This window comes from Lissotriton vulgaris, chromosome 1_1, assembly GCF_964263255.1.
Source record: "Lissotriton vulgaris chromosome 1_1, aLisVul1.2, whole genome shotgun sequence".
In the NCBI taxonomy this organism is placed as follows: domain Eukaryota; kingdom Metazoa; phylum Chordata; class Amphibia; order Caudata; family Salamandridae; genus Lissotriton; species Lissotriton vulgaris.
Window position 1 is genome coordinate 505,079,731 of NC_141685.1, and position 17,620 is coordinate 505,097,350.

Here is a 17,620-nt window from a genome sequence, read left to right on the forward strand (position 1 = left end):
GGGAGGGATGGCGCAGGCCTCCTTTCCGAGGGACTTGTTGTCCCACGGCTTTGTGCACATCCTGTGAGCACCGTAGAACCTCTTGTGTCTTACGTGTTGCCCGTGTGAGTTGGTTTCGATCAAATATTCATTTTACACCTGCGAAAAATGCAGGTATTTGAAGGGCCCTGATGGGGGCAGCGGGCGGGCAGTAGCTGGCTGGATGTGGGAGTGGTGTGTGAGGTGGGGGCAACAAGGACAGCAGAGGAGGGGCGACGGCCTGCCAGAACATGCACTCTCATGGAGTGCAACAACAGTGTCACAACATGGGAATGCATTTTCACAAAGCTTTTTCATTTGTACTAAAAAAGCAAATAGCAATCCCTCCTGTTAGTTTATTCTTAAAATGCTCCAGTCGGGTGACCGCTTTGAGTTTTGATAGGGCGTTGAATGATGCTTTAACTAGATTATATGTAAAGTGTGCGTTTTGGACACAAAGTGTCTTTAATGCATTGTTAAGCTGTCTCTGCATACATAAGAGGAGGACGGGTAGTTTATAAATAACCTTATTAAAGCTGCATTCCTGACAACACGTTCACCTGATGGAATTCAATTTTTAACATAAACTAACAGGAACAATTGCGGTTTTGCTTTTTAAGTACAAATGAAAATGCTTTGAAACAACGCATTTCATGGAATGGAATGCATTTTTAGGAAGCTTTTTCATTGGTACTTAAAAAGCAAAACAGCAATTCATTGTTGTTACAACATAAATGCAGAATGCCTGCAAACGAACTTCTGAGCTGAGGTAGGAAACAAAAAGCGAAAGGTAACTCGATACGGAGAGGTCCTGAAAGCACTCTAGCGTGAAGGTGGCTGCAGGACAGGACTGGACAGGACAGGGAAAGTCTCAGGACACATATTAGCGCTTACCGTCTTTAGCTACCGAGTCAGCTATGGGAGACACAGCTTCGTACAGAGGAAGCGCCCAGGAAAGTTGAGGCAGTGAAAGCGGAAAGTGTGGCCATACATTAGATCTATTTGTAAAGGTTTGAGTAGTGCAGAATACACCACTGTTGTCGTCAGAGCTCTTTAATACCCCGTGTAAACAGTGCTGGTTACAGGCTGCAGAAAGAGTAAAGAAGTGTACAAGTCTGTATTCTCAATGCGCCCATATTCGCACATCAGGTGACGGTCATTCCCCACTCTCGGCAGCTCAATGGGCAAAGCTGTGACAAGAATCTCTTTCCAAATGGCGATGCTGAGCTAGATGAATGAAGAGAACAAGCAAAGCAGTAAGGAGTTCGGATGGCAAATGGGGAGCATCTGGCGGCCGCTGTGATGGTCTGAGTGGCCCGACATCAAAGCGGCCGCCAATGCTCCAGCGCACATGAGACCTAACAAGCTCTCTGCATTGCTGTGGTTGGGCGGGGGAGGCATACTTTTCAAGTCGGATGGGGGGGGGGGGGGGGGGGGGGGGGGGAAGCAAATGGGCACACGAGCACATGCACTGTCGATAATCTGCATTGAAAAGCTCCTTGGTAAGCTTTCCTGGAGCCGCTCTCTATATCTCTCGCATAGCGATTGCTTACGCAATATGCTAGGCCTAACCTAAAAACACAACTGTAGTGATAGATTATGAGATCATAGGGCCAAAATTAACAAGCAGGATGTTGCTAATGTGGGTTAACTACTCCAGAAGTGGAATCAAACTGATGATCATGATTTAATATATAATTTCCCTTCCAACATGAACTAGTGTGAGAAATTGATTTGCGGGTTGAGCGGGTGTGAGCCCTTCTTAAGCAATATCCAAGATCCTGGTTGAGGTGAACCACAAAAAGTAACTAAATGAAACTGTTCCTAACCCTTCTGGTAGGCACAAAAGAAGAAAGGTTTAACTGAGAATCAATGTGTAAAGTATTTATGCAGCACACAAACAGTAATAGAGTGACAATACAACACAAGAAAAATCCCACACCAATTTAAACAAATAGACTATATGATAATAAATAATTTGACATGAAATTGACAAAAATCTAATCAATTGTACCAGAGTTATGTATTTTTAAAGTATAAGGTGAAAAACGGCACCTAAAAGATAAAAGCGCTGTGGACATCTAATTGCAGGAGACCAGGGAAGAGTCGAAAGTTATGATCCACTGCCATGGAGCGTGGTTCAGCTTCACGCAGTGGATTGGGCTCAATCTCCACTTACTGTCTCAGAAAACATTCAGTGGGGCAAGCCAGCCAGAGGTGTCCGAGGAGGAGTTATCATTGTCAGGAAACCCCTGAACAGAATCATGGTGAACATTTCTACTTTTGAACTTAGTCTCTATTATGGAAGTTGGAAATCTCTAGCGGAATGAAGCTGCAGGCTGTAGCCGATGAAGGATCCACAAGGTTGGATACCCCTTCTGCAAGGAACTGCTGATCAGGATTAGCTGAAGTGGAGACAAACGTAGCAGGAGCTACCGCTTAGTGAAGCCAACCGGGGAGTTAGTAGGTCCTGGTCTCCTCTCGGTTTTCAAAGCACTTTTTGCTGAATATTTTCTAAGTACCATGTTTTGGATTTGGGATATCTGGGCACCTTCAGCAGCATTTCCAAGGATCCATCACTGGAGGGGCTCCCCACGGAGTGTCAGAACCTACTCAGGGGGAGTCCAGAAGTGGGATCAAGATGATTGGAGCCTTTTCTGTCTCTGAGGCTCTGATCAGTAGGCTAGTCAAATAGCCCTAGGAGTAAAACTGATAGTCCTGGGTTCAAGCAGAAAAGCAGGTCTCAAGCTGCAGGGCAGTACATGGAGGGCACAGGGAAGGTTTCAGGCACCAGGGCAGTCCTTGTGGTGCAGCTAGACAGTCCTTTGTAGTACACAGCAAGCCACAGTCAGAAGGCCAGTCCTCAGAGTCATCAGCAGCTTCACAAGTTAGCTGAAGAGTGGGTTTGAGGGTACTAAGTTTATACCTTGTGCCAGCTTCATTGCTGAAGACGCTTCCAGAGTCCCCTCCTCCCTCACAACAGAAGTGTGTTGAATGTCCTGCGTTCCAGCCCTGGTTCCAGTAGAGTCACAAAAGGCTAATGTGAAGTTTGTTGTGTGCATGCTGAGGCAGCTGCTTTGACCTGCAGTAGGGCAGTGCACAGTTCAGTGCCCTCACCACCACACACACTGCCAAGATAGCCCATCTTGCCAACAAGCAGTGTGGCTGTCCGTGTGGCATATACAAAGGCCAACTACACAGTCATATGACACAGGAAACAGGCTGTAGGCACCAAATGGTTAGGAGAAGAAAATGCAAATTTCTAAAAGTGGCATTTTCAGTTTATGACTTAAAATCTGACTTTATCATTAAAGAATATTTTAAATTACAATTCCTTAGGCAGTGAAGTTGATATTCCTACCTGCTCCCAAACAAAAGTTATCACTTAATAAACTTAATAAGATAACTCAATGTTACCCTATAGGAGAGAGAGACCTCGTCCTGGTGAAAAACAAATTTGCAAGTTTTTCACTACCACGGCATGTAAAGCTTAAAAGTACATTTCCAACTTTTTTAATACACTACATCTTGCTCCATGGGCTGTTTACGGCTAACCTTAGGGGTGACTTACATGTATTAACAAGCATTTAGAAAGAAATAGGCCTCGCATTTGCGAGAGTTAGACCTCTTGGCGTTGTAAATGACAACGTCTTTTACCCATATGTTTGGAGTGGACGTATAAACAAAAATGTTCAAATCAATCGGTTTCACATTTGTGAAAGTTAGAGCTCTTGGCATTGAAAATGACAAGGTTTTTTACTTTTTTTTGCATGAAGTGGAATTATGGTATTTGTAGATCGCTATTCCCATTCGTATGACCTCGCTGCGCTGAAGAACCAATGAACAGGAAATAGGTTATGAGGGAGGGCAGACAAGAGTAATATGCTGGCTGAAAATGTTTTTTACAACATCCTGGAAATAGTAAACACACACCGGGAATGCAAGATTAAGTAAAGCATGTGAAGTGAAGTGTAAGCTACTTGGTTACCTTAATGATTTCCACGTATTATCCAGAGATTGAGTGTTTTTTCCTGAAAGGTTAACAACATGACTAAAAGGCTGGAAGGGACCTGTTTCAATGTCCATTGCTTATATCCTTACAAAACAGGCTGCAGACCTTTTACCCCTCCTGCCTAAACCTGAGGCGGAAGCCGGGTGCGGGCGAGTGGATACTAATTTGCTGACTCTCAGCTGTTTTTTTAAATTTGTGTGTGATAGATCTCCGAGCTGCTGACTACTAGCGGTTTTTAAACTTTGTTTCATGTTTTCGTGTATTGTGTTTTATTCACTCTTTGCGCTCTGTCCTGTTACCTGAGGCGGAAAGCCGGATAACATTTAGGCTTTCTGTCTGCCTCTACTTTGACTGGATTTACTACTCACCCCTCTGCCTCCGATCTAGTGCGCTGCGCTGCACAGTCACCAGTGCCCTCATCCCATTCAGCCGATCTGGTGCTGAAGGGAATTCTGGCACCTGTAGGCCTCGCATTCTTCTAGCGGCCATTTTGGGGGAAGGCTGGCCCACTGGCCGACTGACTAGTGGTGTGGCCCTCGCCGGCGAAGCTTTAAATTTTGACGCCCTCGTCTCCGTGCAGCGGACGCGAGCAGCGGGCGCGCCGCCTACGCGCCTAAGGAGCACCAAAGGAAAGCCCGTCTGCGCCCGTCAGCGTCCCGGAGGCGGACGGGTGCGGGTGGGGCTGGGACAGGGTGAACTTGTTGGTAGGTAAGGATGCTAAAATACTCCCCGGATGAGCTTTTAGCTCTCAGGGAGAAGGTGACCAACTGTTGCATTGTATTTCCCAAACGCCCCAAAGGTAAGAGACGTTGCCCCAGCTGCAGATGGCTATCAGGCAATGGCTCGATTTCCGCTCCCAAATCCCTGCCCAACAAGACCAACAGTCTACTCCTAAATACTAGGTCCCTGGGGAAGCATGCGCTGGATCTTTACAATCTGCTGTCTGACACCAAGCCCACCTGTCTCTTTCTGACCGAGACATGGTTGGGGGACTGTTCGGGCCCGGACATAGCCACGGCGCTTCCCCCAACTATGTTATTTTCAGGAAGGACAGAGCTAACAGCAGAGGTGGTGGGGTTGCGATGGTGGTGGATAAGCGTTACGCATGTTCCACTATACACACTGATGACATTCAGGGCTGCGAGACCCTAGGATTTTCTTTGTCCCTATCCCCATATCAATCTTGTTCGGGACTTTTGGTCTACAGGCCTCCCGGTCCCATTGGCTCATTCCACGAGGAGCTCCACTCTACGCTATGCGTAAGAGTACATCATTGTCTGCTTTTAGGCGACTTTAATATCCATATGGATATCGAGGACGCGGCAGACACTATTAAGATCAGTGACATCACTACTTAACTGGGACTTATTCCGTATCTTTCTGCCCCTACTCATATTAAGGGTCACACACTGGACCAAGTATTCTCAACGGTCCCGATTGACACTTCCATTCCCGTGCCAGTCTTGTGGACAGATCACTATCTAGTGAACTTTTAGATAATTCATGCTGATAAAGTCCCTTTGAGTGGGCATGTCCGCCAAGGGCAGAATGCTAGAGCTTTCCATCGTGTCTCTTCGGACATGCTGGCTCAGGCTTTACTTACCCACCCCTGCCAGTGGACAGGTGATCTAGAGACTGACCTGGATCACCTGCAGGCTTGGCTTGTTCAGCAATTAGACAAACTTGCTCCTTCCCGAGCTGACCGAAAAAACTCTCCCAGGGACTCTGCTCCTTGGTTTTCTTCTGCTTTGGCGGAGAAGCGGCGGCAATGTAAAAAGGCAGAAAGAGCTTGGCGCCGCCACTATGATTCTGCATCTAAGGAGGCATATAGAGAATCCATCAAGGAATACCATCATGATATTACCTCTGAAAAAAAAAATCTTACTTTACAAGAAGAATTGAGGCAGCCACAAACTCTTGTAAAGAAATATTCTTGATAGTGAAAGAATTCACCTCTCCTTCCTGGTGTATCCCCAAAAGCTCGTATTCCGAGCTTTGGGTGACTGAGTTAGCTGACTTCTTTGCCAGCAAGATTAAATCCATCCAGGCCTCTTTCTCATCTGTGGGTGTGGTCACAGCCCAGGACGTGCCTCTACCCACAGTGTTTTCAGCGGTTGAGGGTCCTTCCCTCTCGAATTTCCCTCCCCTTTCTTTTCAGGCTCCCTGGATCGCCTAACGAAATTAAAATCAGGCTCCCCACTTGACTCTTGCCCTGCCAAATTTTTTGCAAAAGTTGCACATGTGATCAACCCTCTAGTCAATCTCTTTCCCTCAGCACAGGGGTGGTGCCACACACCTGGAAACAGGCCCTTATTCTGACACTCGTGAAAAAACTCAATCTAGATCCCACGGCCCATGTTAATTAATGGCCCATTTCTCTTTTGCCAGCATTTGCGTAGATTGCGGAGAAACACGCCCATTTGACCCTTGCCAACTTTCTGGAGACTCCTGACATCTTGCACCACTCGCAGTCGGGCTTCCGGTCTAATATGAGCACAGAGACGGCTTTGCTAGAAGTCACGGAGGCCATCAAGGAAATCTTGGACTACGTGGTCAAGGCGTTGCTGGTGATGCTAGATCTCTCGGCGGCCTTTGACACCGTCCCCCATGGCCGTCTCCTTTTAAGACTCTGGGAGATTGGTCTGAGGGGGACGGTGTGCAGGTGGTTTGAGTCTTTTTTAGCTGACCGCCAACAAACGATCTGGGCCCCTCCGTTCTCTGCTACGGTGCCGCCATTGGAGGTAGGAGTTCCCCAGGGCTCAATTTTGAGCCCCACTCTCTTTAACATCTATATGGCCCCTCTGACGGCACTGGCGGAGGCCTACGGAGCCCAGATCGTGTCGTACGCTGATGACACCCAGCTCCTCTTTGCATGTGACAGGAACTCAAACTTTGACGGCGAGAGCATCCGAGGCGGTCTTGAGGCTGTATGTAACAGCCGCAAGTGCAACCCTGACAAATCTGAGGTGCTTTTCTTCGGTTGCCCCTCGGACCTGAGGTGGAAGTCCTGGTGGCCGACGGCCATGTTTGCCCCCGCCGCCGCCTCGTCGGTCGCCAAGAATCTCGGAGTGCAGGTCGATAATGGCCTCACCCTGAAACCTCAAGTACTGGGCCTAGTGGGCAAATGTTTTGGTCTCCTAAAAATGATCAGGAAATTCCTGCCCATACTGTCACTGGACCACAGAAGAATCACAGTACAGGCATTGATAGGCTCCCGCCTGGATTACGCCAATGTGCTCTACCTTGGCCTCCCGGAATACCTCCTATCACGTCTGCAAACTGCTCAAAACTCTGCAGCGCGAGCCATCTTTGGCCTCCATCGGAGATCCAGTGCCAATGACCTTCTTTAAACCCTTCACTGGCTTCCAATCAGAAAGCGCAGTGCCTTTAAAGCACTTACTTTGGCCTTTAAGGCACTTCACGGCACTGGTGCCAAGTACATCAGCAAACGGATGGAGTTCTATCAGCCATCCAGGTCACTCAGGTCATCCACCTTGGCCTTGGCCTCTGTTCCAGCGTTTAGGCGGGCCCCGCTGTGGCTGCCGCTCCTTCAAACGTTTGGCACCACAGTTGTGGAACGCACTGCCTTGGTCTCTTAGGACGAATGGCAATCTCCTAGCATTTAGGAAGGATCTTAAATCGTGGCTCTTTATTCAGTAGGTTTTCAGACTGTTCGCCTTTGCTCTGCACCGCAGTGGGTTTCAAGCGCCGGGACACTCCTCGGAGTAGCTGAGCGCTATATAAAACTCCTTATAACATAACATAAAAAAAACATAAGGAGTATAGTTTAAAAAGACCACATCCACAAACACAGAGCCACAGTACACATTTATAAACTAAAATAAGGAAAACCGCTGATGAGGATCGTATTAAATATTTTCCACTTTACGCATCAATCAGGTATTGCAGTACCTTTAAGAATGCTCCACTTCCCCAACCAGAGAAAACAATGTTGTTTAAAGTAAGAGGAGAAAACAAAAGTAGTGCTTTAATGGCAAACTCAGTAAAGTGTTGCTAATGTGTGTGGGTGCAAATAAAACCAGTCTGGCCATTTTGCGACCACTCTGTATTGATTTAATTTGGGTGGGGGGGTGGTTGTTTCATACTTTGAACCTTTTTCTTATCTCCGTTCTGAGGCTGCTTTTTTGGAATGGAAAAATGTCAGACAAAGGTGGCATTTGCAGCTAAAACATTTCTTTCTTTTATGGATCAATTTCAAAGGGAAACCAATACAGGACAGGAGAGGAAATAGAGGGTAAGAGCCGTTTGTTGAAGTCATGATTATGAGCAAGTGAATAGGAGTGAGACAGGAGTGGGGGAGCATCTGGCCACTTTGCACCCACTCTGTCTTGCTTTATTTAGTCTTTATTTATTATTTTTTGTATCATGAACGACTCTGTTCTCTGCATCCCGAGGCTGCACTTTGTAATAGAAAAATGTCTGAAAAAAACGACATTTGCAACCTAAATGGGTTTTTTGTATCCGTTTCACAGGGTACCAAAACTAGGAAAGGAGTGGAAAGAGAGGGTAAAAGCCGTTTGTTGAAGTCATGGTTTTCAGCGCGTGAACCGAGGAGCAAACCTAATGCAGTCAGATGTCCTCGTTGGAAAATGTTAACGCGTGAGCTACCACTTTGGAACTGGACAACTAGTGCTCACATAACGTGCTCCAATACCTTCTAGTCTGGTGCGCGCTACAACGGTCACAAAAATAACAGGAAAGCGGTGCCTCCATTAGTGTACATAGACACAGAATCGCTCACAACTGTGCAGGCCTAATTGCAAAGTGAAATTAAGTACTGCTTCATATTAGTGCACAGAGCAGTTGCGCTCATTATAATACAAAGGTCCTCGTTGAAAAATGTTACTCCGGCGAGCTGCCACTTTGGAACTGGAAAACTGATGCTACGGAAAGAGCTCCAATACCTTCTGGTCAGGTTCTTGTTGCTACAACTGCAAAACATGAGGAAACCAGGGGAGCCCGAGAATGGGGAGGACAGCGAGCAGGCCAGAAAACAGCAGAGGAAGTGTGGCTGCATTGAATCCGGCCCATGCTATATGAAGAGCTGTTCCTAGTTCCAAAGTAAAAAGGAAAATAGAAACAAAAGTTTGCACATATGAAGAGCAGCTGTTAAAAAGAAAATATAAGTCCCTAAGAAAGAAAGTAAAAAAAAGTGGAAGCAGACAAGTACTGCGGCAGTACTCGAGAGACCAAAAAGTACATACAACAGTTCATCCTGCAGTGCAAGGTCTGCTGGTTCGACCAAAAAGGCGACATTACACCCTGGCAATTGGTTTATTTTGCCAGGACGAATTGGCAGTTTAAAACTGCACACAAGGTGTAATAGCAGGCCTGACAAATGTTTTAAAGAACTACTTAAGTGGGTGGTACAATAAATGCTGCAGGCCCACTAGTAGCATTTGATTTACCAGCCCTGGGTATATGGTACACCACTTTACTAGAGACTTTTAAGTAAATTCAATATGCCATTTAAGTGCACACCAATTTTACCATGTTTTAGGTAGTGAACACAAGCACTTTAGCATTCGCTAGCAGTGGTAAAGTGCACACCATTTTGCACTTATTATTGTTAAGCACCATAGAAAAAAAAACTATTAGCGAGTGGTACACATCGGGTCGGCGGTGTAGGGCGCGCATCAGGCGTATGGGGACCCGCGCTGCCTGAGGACTGCTTCCTGCGCCCACTCCCAGCCCTGCCCGATCGGAGCTCTTCTTCCCCCGCACATCGCCGCCGCCCACGGGTGCCCGCAGTCCCCGTCTCATGCTGCTCCAGCGCCTGCCGTTGCACAGTCCCCCCGCCGCCATGCACACGCTGCAGAAGGACACCACCATGACCAAGATCTTTGTTGGCGGCCTCCCCTACCACACGACCGACGCCTCGCTCAGGAAGTACTTCGAGGTGTTCGGGGACATCGAGGAGGCCGTGGTCATCACCGACCGCCAGACCGGCAAGTCCCGGGGCTACGGCTTTGTGACCATGGTGGACAGGGCCGCGGCGGACCGGGCGTGCAAAGACCCGAACCCAATCATTGACGGGAGGAAAGCCAATGTCAACCTGGCCTACTTGGGAGCGAAACCAAGGAATATTCAGAGTGGGTTTACCATAGGAGTTCAACAAATACATCCCGCCTTTCTACAAAGACCATATGGGCTGACACCTCAATACATCTACCCACAAGCCATTGTGCAGCCCAGCATGGTCATCCCCAGCCCAGTCCAGTCATTGACTTCACCGTACATCGATTACACCACTGCTGCGGCCCAAGCCTATGCACAGTACACCACCGCGGCCTACGAGCAGTACCCCTATGCTGCCTCTCCTGTGGCGGGATTCATGGGTTACGGCTACCCCAGTGCGGCCCAGCAGCCCATCTCCGCCACCACCCCTGCAGCAGCCACCACCGCGGCCTTCCTCCATTATCCCCCTCAGCAGCTGCAGCCTGACCGGATGCAGTGACATGGGGCGGACCAGGGGAGGTCCCCTACATCACCCTAGCAGGCACAAAAAAAGCAAAGAAAAAAAACTTCGAAAAAATATAAACTTTAGGTGCATATTTATACCTAAGCTATTTATAGTGTTAAGGGTGTTTAAACCCTTAAATCTGACTACACTTTAAATGCGAACACTTCCTGTGCAACTTTTCAACTGGGAGACATTTCTTGAAGGCGGCCTGGACTGAACTACAAGTTCTGCGCACAAGTCAACCTGCTTTCCCAATTCTTTTTTTTATTCTTTATCTCCTATTAATCTACAAACCTGCGTATTTTAACAAAAAAAAAAAAAAAAAAAAAAAAGAAGAAGATGAACAAAAAACAAAAAAAAAAAGAAAAAAAAACTATTAGCACAGTGGCATAGACAGTGTCCTTTGTTGGAACCAGTGGCTCTAGTGGCTAACCATGTTTTCCAGACATCATGCAAATCTCGTTAAAAATTGTTGTAACTAACAATTTTCTCCAGTCTGATAATCCACAAAAAAAAGGAAGCATATGACAAGAGTTCAGAGACCCAAAATAACAAGAGTCCTGACCCATCTCACCTCACTACGACACAGCAAACAAATCTGCAGCACCTTATAAATACTACTCAACATGCGAGTCTATCAGTGACCCTACCAAATGCCATAAACACGAACAGCAATGCAAATACAAGTAGAACGTATCATCCTTGTTCAAATCATCAATGATTACTGAATCCAATGGAGTTCAAGCACCATGAACATTTTGAAGCCAGACAGATTGAGATGATTCTGTATTAATGTTGAACAGTCAGTTGTGTTTCTGCCTTACTCCTATTCCAATCCAAGCCTTGATAAAACGATCAAGAATTAGGCATATCACTTTCAATCTGTCGAAAAGGTTCAGGCACATCTTATAATGATAAACAGAGAGCACAGAGCTATCTTTGTGTAACCCTACGGATAGCCAGATCGCTATCCAACTCAAAAATACATTAATATTAATCAGATCTAAAGATCACTTTCGTAGTAGCGGTGTACACATATTGTTAATGATTTCGGGTGAAAACTGAATAATCTGAACTCTCGGGATGTGTCATCAATTGCGTAAAGTCAGGGAAAAGCACCAAGTATCTGTTCAGTGAAATGAGGCCTGTGAGGGACTCTTGAGCTACAAAGGTCCGCATGGGAGTATGATATTACGTTATTGCTATGTCGAAAGTTGAGCGACCACGGGGTCCTAGAGAAAGAACTTTCTCTTTGTGGCTTAGCAGCAAACATTGACAACAAGTAGGAGAAATACATCATTTTAAGGTTATTGCACCAGTGAGGTTCCTTCACAGGATTTGAAGGTTACTATAATCTTTAAAATGTTAATGTAACTCCTTACAAATAAATACAGATCAAACATCTGGCAACATCTGGCAGCGGAGAAGGGATCTAATCAAATAATCCCCTTTACTTGCTAGTAACCAGTGGATTTTATTGGCATTCAGGAAAATTTTACAGTGACATGTACTTATGCAGGGCGGCTATTAAGTATATCATTATCATAATATCCTTATTTCTTTGAGTCTAGGCATGCTAAACTGCCGAAACTATCTTCAAGCCCAATTTCATTGCTATCACAGTGATCCTGGACATTACAAGTACATAGAGAAATGTTTCTGCTGTTACAAAGCTTGCTGAATCCATGGGCCTTTCTGGTAATTTGATTGATCTAACACCACAGCTTTTTCTGGTGCCCCAACAAACCAGGCAACTGCTAGCTTACAGGCTCGTATTGACTTGAAGAGACTTACAGAGCGTTTTGGTCTCATACTCATTAGTACCAGGGTCAGCTTACAGAATGAGACCTCATGGCATTACAACCATCCCAAAGTCAATGGTTTTCATGCTGCCTTAAGGTGGCACATTCCTCTCTGGCATTTGGGATAAGTTGATGACTTTGTCTTTTGGTGGCGTACTACTATGGAGGCATAGCTCTGTGGCAGCACAGCTGGATGCTGGTGCAGCCCTCTCATGGGGGCTTCCTCTGGCACATTGTTTGTCATTCCGTACATGTGAATCCTTGGGAGCATTTTCTTGATCTTAGTAAAGTACTAGGGCTGAAAAAAGCCCAGCAAACTACAGAAGCATGACTCGACTGCACACGTGAGGTGATGCCTTCACAATGAAGCAGCAGACAAGACACTTCAGGTGGGTAGGATGATAGTCACTCTATTGTACATCCATACATAAGAGACCTCAGTCACAAGACTGTCAGAACCAACGGCCAAAGATTAAACAACAACATTCTTTCCCCTGGGAAGACATTCTAAATGACATCATAGCCTGGCAACTGAAACCAAGGCAAGGTGCTAACTATACAGCAGAACACCACAACACACTTTTCTCAAATTTCAGTGAGAAATGATTCATGCGTGAGCGGCCGGGTCAATTCAGAATGAAGGTGTGGTCCGGCAGAAGCTTCCCTCCCCATTAAGGCACCTACCCTTAACTGTCCAGCACCTTGGGTCGCAATCACAGCCAAAGTTCCTTTCAGGAGTACTACCGTAACATGGACTACTGGAACCTCCTAGAGAAGCTCGTGTCCATATGGCTAGAGGATGTTCGAGCGTGTTGGGAGCAAGGCTAGAAAATAACCTCTTGCTTAGATTTAATAATAACAACTACTGGTCTGGGGACGCATACAAAAAGCAGTAAATACTGTAATTAGGAAGCCCTTTCAGGAGGTGACTGTACAACCCTAGCAATGAACATGGCATACTTAACATATTCAAAAGCCCATGAATAAGAGCGTTGAATAGATGAAATCATACTTGCACTGAAAACAGAGAAACATAAACGTATAGATAATTGTGTATGATGATATTGTCACTCTTTATTTTAATGCATCCCACATCCATCGCGCAAGATAAGAGCTCCATCCAGGGTTGCCAGCTTTTAGTGTAATTAATCGTCATCTTTTATTAAGAGTTACAGTATATATGACACCATATTCCATTCTAGTTTTCCATTTGGCTTTCAATCTTCATAGAATCTATAACTCTTACTTGTACAAGAGTGCCCGGTATGCAGTAAAATATGGCACTGAAATCGCTGCTCCTTGCTTAAAGCTTAGTTTTTCAGGGAGGTGGAAGACTTCATCTGCAGATGCAATGGTGTATTCTGCATAGCCACCCGTTATCGTTTTACAAGTAAAGACTCTGTCCCCCGTCTGCAAAATCAAAGTCAAAATAGATTTTATGCTGCACACAATGGGAAATAAAACTTAGTTCACATCCTGAATGCGGTTACTTCAACTTTATGTTACAGCTTTTAGATTATGGAGAATTTGTTCTAGTGAATTGACCCTTCTTTGTGGTCTCCAGTGACTTTCTGATTTTAGAGCAATTAATTATCTGGCACACTTTGCCTCTGGGCTCTCAGATGCTGCTAAACAGTCTGCCTCCTTAACACGGTAACCTATTTGCCTAATTTCTAGGTATGGCATGGGTCCATGATGTAAAACATTAACAATGACACAAATATTAGCTGCCACATGAGCCACTTTAAAAATAAGACTTTAGGTCTTCACCTGCAGGCAAACAATGATGTGAGCATTCTGCAGAACACACGTCAAAGGAAAACATTTTGATATATATGAAACACTTCCTTTTGACAATAACTAAATCACCTAAATGTGATACCTTTAAGCCCACAAGGTCTAGGTGGTAAATGGCCAAAAGTAGCACAGACCTAATGTGAGTTACTGCACTGAATAGGTACAAAGATCACCTTGTCAGTCTTCCTACAGTAAAAGCCTCTAGTCTAGTCAAGTCAAGTCTAATATAGTCTCATTTTCTACTGGCCCGGTTAAGAAAAAGCTTCAGACTACTTCTGTGCACTGTTACAAGGTGTATCAATTATCCATTTCATTGGTGAGCATAGCTCTTTGTCTATTTTACTGAAAAGATTATTTATATAACACACATGCATACCTCTAGCTGATAAACCTAGTTAGTAATCAATTCAGTTTTGTTGGGCTCTATCTTCCCTCCACTGGTAGTACTAAGACTTTTGATAAGGTGAGAAAAATTGTTCCTTGGAGAATACTTCTTGTATCTCTTTCTGGCCCTTTTGCACGCGAGCCTGTAATACGCTCAGATGAACAGACAAAAATGCCCCTGCGTTTTCATGAAGCACACCTCCATGCAAAAGTGAGAATGCTGGGCTTCTATTGGCTGGGTACTAACTTTGAAGCCATTCATAGGATACTTTAGAAGGGAATGCTCAAAGTCTGTAGAACCTTTTGTATTAAAGGGGTGGTGTAGGAGCAGGCACACACAATTTCTGCTGAAAAGTGTGATGTATGTTTCAGGAGGAGAGTGGTGTATACATTTGCAGATACATTGTATTGACATATTATTATGTGGGATTTGCAGTGGATAGTAAGTTTCTTAATGACATTATAAGCATTGGACATTGTGTTAAAAAAATAATATCAATATCAATTTAATGGTGATAAAAAGTAAATATCCTGATCTGTCCAACTTGGCCGTATACACCATCCTAGGTCCCCTTACACCTCTGCCTACCTTCTAACTTCCTTTAGTGTGGTGTTAGTGGCGTCAATGAACGGACTTTGAGTTTCTATATAAATGGCCAACGAGAAACAAGATTACCTGTCTGAGGACACTACAGCATACCTTATGTGCATTACTAATAAGAGGATGAGAAGCCAAAATACAGTTTATTCTTCAGGTACATTCAGCCCACAATGTCCGAAAATACACTGTTGCTTGGACTCTAAGGTAGTGTGTCTTGGTCTACAGGTTTAATTACGAGAGTTCACCCGAGCTCTGTATAGAGCTTTGATACGCAGAAAGTAAGTAGATCAAAGCATACACCTTGCTGTTTTCAAACCCAGCCCAAATGGAAGTTAATTGGGCCCCAGGCCCGACGCTATCTAGAGCTTTGGTGAGGGTGAAATTAGTAATGTGGGAATTTGAGTCATATGTGGATTCTCTCCTTGTCTGAAGGTTTGTGCCCCCTCCCAACTGCAGAAGCAGCACACTTGATCACTAAATACATCAACAGTACCATACATACACCATACCTTGAATTTAGTCACACCTTTTCCTGTAGCTTCAATGACTCCAGCGACATCAGAGCCAGGTGTGTAAGGTAAAGTTGGCTTTCTGGCATAGACACCTGCACGTATATATGTGTCAACCGGGTTCACGCCACACGCATGAACTTTAATCAGAACCTAAGAGAGATTGGATTTTGTCAGATCTGGCACACTGGTATATTGTATTATTTGTTGACATGTTTTAAAATCTTCTATCTTACGACCACCTTAGCCGAAAACAAACTACTTTGATGCCTTGATTCACTCCCCAACCATCTAAACAGTAGACGTGCTGGAGGGTGGGGGTGATCTGTGCTGGGTAGGACCGAGTTTTAAGCATGTGAGAAACATGTCAAACGTGTATATGGCCAGAAAACTGGATCCCCTTTTGAATCAGTTTCCCCTTTCTCGATTATTGCTAAACTATGAGTTTACCCAATTAAAAAACATATTGACAAACTAGCCTTGCAAATGACCCATCCTCGCTGCTACTCCGTTTTCCGTGTAACTCCATTAAAGAAGTGAAGCCCCTGGCGACCTCAGAGGCTAGAACCTCAGATGTTCACCTAATGGTATGTCTACTGAAATTAACGCCTCAGGGGAGCAACAAATAAAATATAAAGCAATATCACTAACACAGCGGGTGGCGTTACGGTTTTAAGAGTGATATTTTTTTATAAAATAACTACCAAGAACATAAAGAAGCATGTGTGCATTTTGAACTACACGACATGGAGTTTAAATACATATACAAGTCAGCACAGTGTCTGCAGGTAATTTATTCCATCCCAGATGGAGTGGTGGGCAAATCTCGTCATATTAGGCTGCAGTGGCTGTAATGAACCCTGACAGCTGCAGGACTGGGGCCGCCTGCCTCCTAAGGATTCAGGGGTCTGCTTTCGATTCACAATCGACTCATCTGTTATAAATCAACATTCAGAGCAATTATATGTATTTGTAAGTAAGCATTTCCACCTGATAGTCTTCTGGATTAGGTACTGCAACATTTGACTGGAGTTTAAGCACATCAGGGCCACCGAATTCAAGAACTCTGACAGCACGCATCAGCATTCTGGAAGTTGCCATGGAGCTCTTAACAGGGGAAAAACAAAAACATTTTAAAACTTCATCATAACTGGATTCCCAAAATGTCAGACAAAACAGCTCAAATTAACTTAAGTTTCAGAAATGGAAATAAACGTAGGACAAAGGAGTGTGATCTAGAAAGTTAGAACTTTTGGATCAAACGAAAACAATGTGAAGCTAGAGTGTAAAGACTAGAAACAAATTTGGCACAAACAAAAAGCAATCAAGACAGTGTGAGATGGCATAGACATAAAGGGTGCCTCAACGAGAAGAGTTGGTTTTATTATCTTTATAATGTACAACCAATTACCAGGTCTTAACTTACCTTTGAGGGGTCAAACATCACAGATTATTCCCCCCAGAGAACAAAGGTTACAGGGCCATTCTAGTTAGGTTCAGAATTTACAGACATAAAACCAAAAAATTCAGCAGTTATACTTACGTCCAGTAACTACAACTCATGACCCAAGGTTAGTATTACTAGTGCCTGCAATGACCAGTTTTCGCATCAATAATTTCACTGCAAATGTTGCAGTGATATTATCAAAGACGTCTTAAAATATGATACGAGTGATGTAATATGTGGGGTAATTTGCAGTGCATGGTGAGGGCGCAAGTTTTTTTTAAATTTAAATTTGGTTTTATTGTTGCATCAAAGTATATCAGTACAGTGTAAATAATCCGCTGACGTGGCCTCAACATTCAGCCACGAACAGCTAGGCGTGCAACGTTTTCTTGTTTTATATAACTGGTACAAATATACACTTCCTCAGTTAATCAGTACAGATCGTGCAAATATGTCTGCAGGCTGGGAAACAATGGACCTGCGTCGCCAAGAGGACGATGAATAATGACAGGCATGCAAGTTCCCGCCACAATAGCGTAGGATCAGGGTCTGTACTGTCCATATGT

General features: G+C 44.7%; 2 protein-coding genes across 4 annotated transcripts in view; one reads left to right on the forward strand and one right to left on the reverse strand.

The window, feature by feature from the left end:
* Positions 1–17,620, reverse strand: part of CRYZ (crystallin zeta) — a 326,836-nt gene that overhangs the window by 196,805 nt on the left and 112,411 nt on the right. For all 3 annotated transcript variants that reach the window (XM_086953869.1, XM_086953870.1, XM_086953871.1), the window contains exons 2-4: positions 16,598–16,714; positions 15,608–15,760; positions 13,563–13,726 (exon numbers count right to left, since the gene is read on the reverse strand). In XM_086953869.1, coding sequence (XP_086809995.1) covers positions 13,563–13,726; positions 15,608–15,760; positions 16,598–16,708 — 428 coding nt within the window. In that variant the 5' untranslated portion in view covers positions 16,709–16,714. The remainder of the gene's footprint in view (positions 1–13,562; positions 13,727–15,607; positions 15,761–16,597; positions 16,715–17,620) is intronic.
* LOC147747403 (RNA-binding protein 38) lies at positions 9,659–10,807 on the forward strand. The gene has a single exon (XM_086936272.1). The coding sequence runs from the start codon at positions 9,813–9,815 to the stop codon at positions 10,506–10,508; it is 696 nt and encodes a 231-aa protein (XP_086792398.1). The 5' UTR covers positions 9,659–9,812; the 3' UTR covers positions 10,509–10,807.

Bases quoted from the DNA above. Each gene is read 5' to 3' on its own strand.
- LOC147747403 (XM_086936272.1), top strand. From the start codon at position 9,813: ATGCTGCTCCAGCGCCTGCCGTTGCACAGTCCCCCCGCCGCCATGCAC.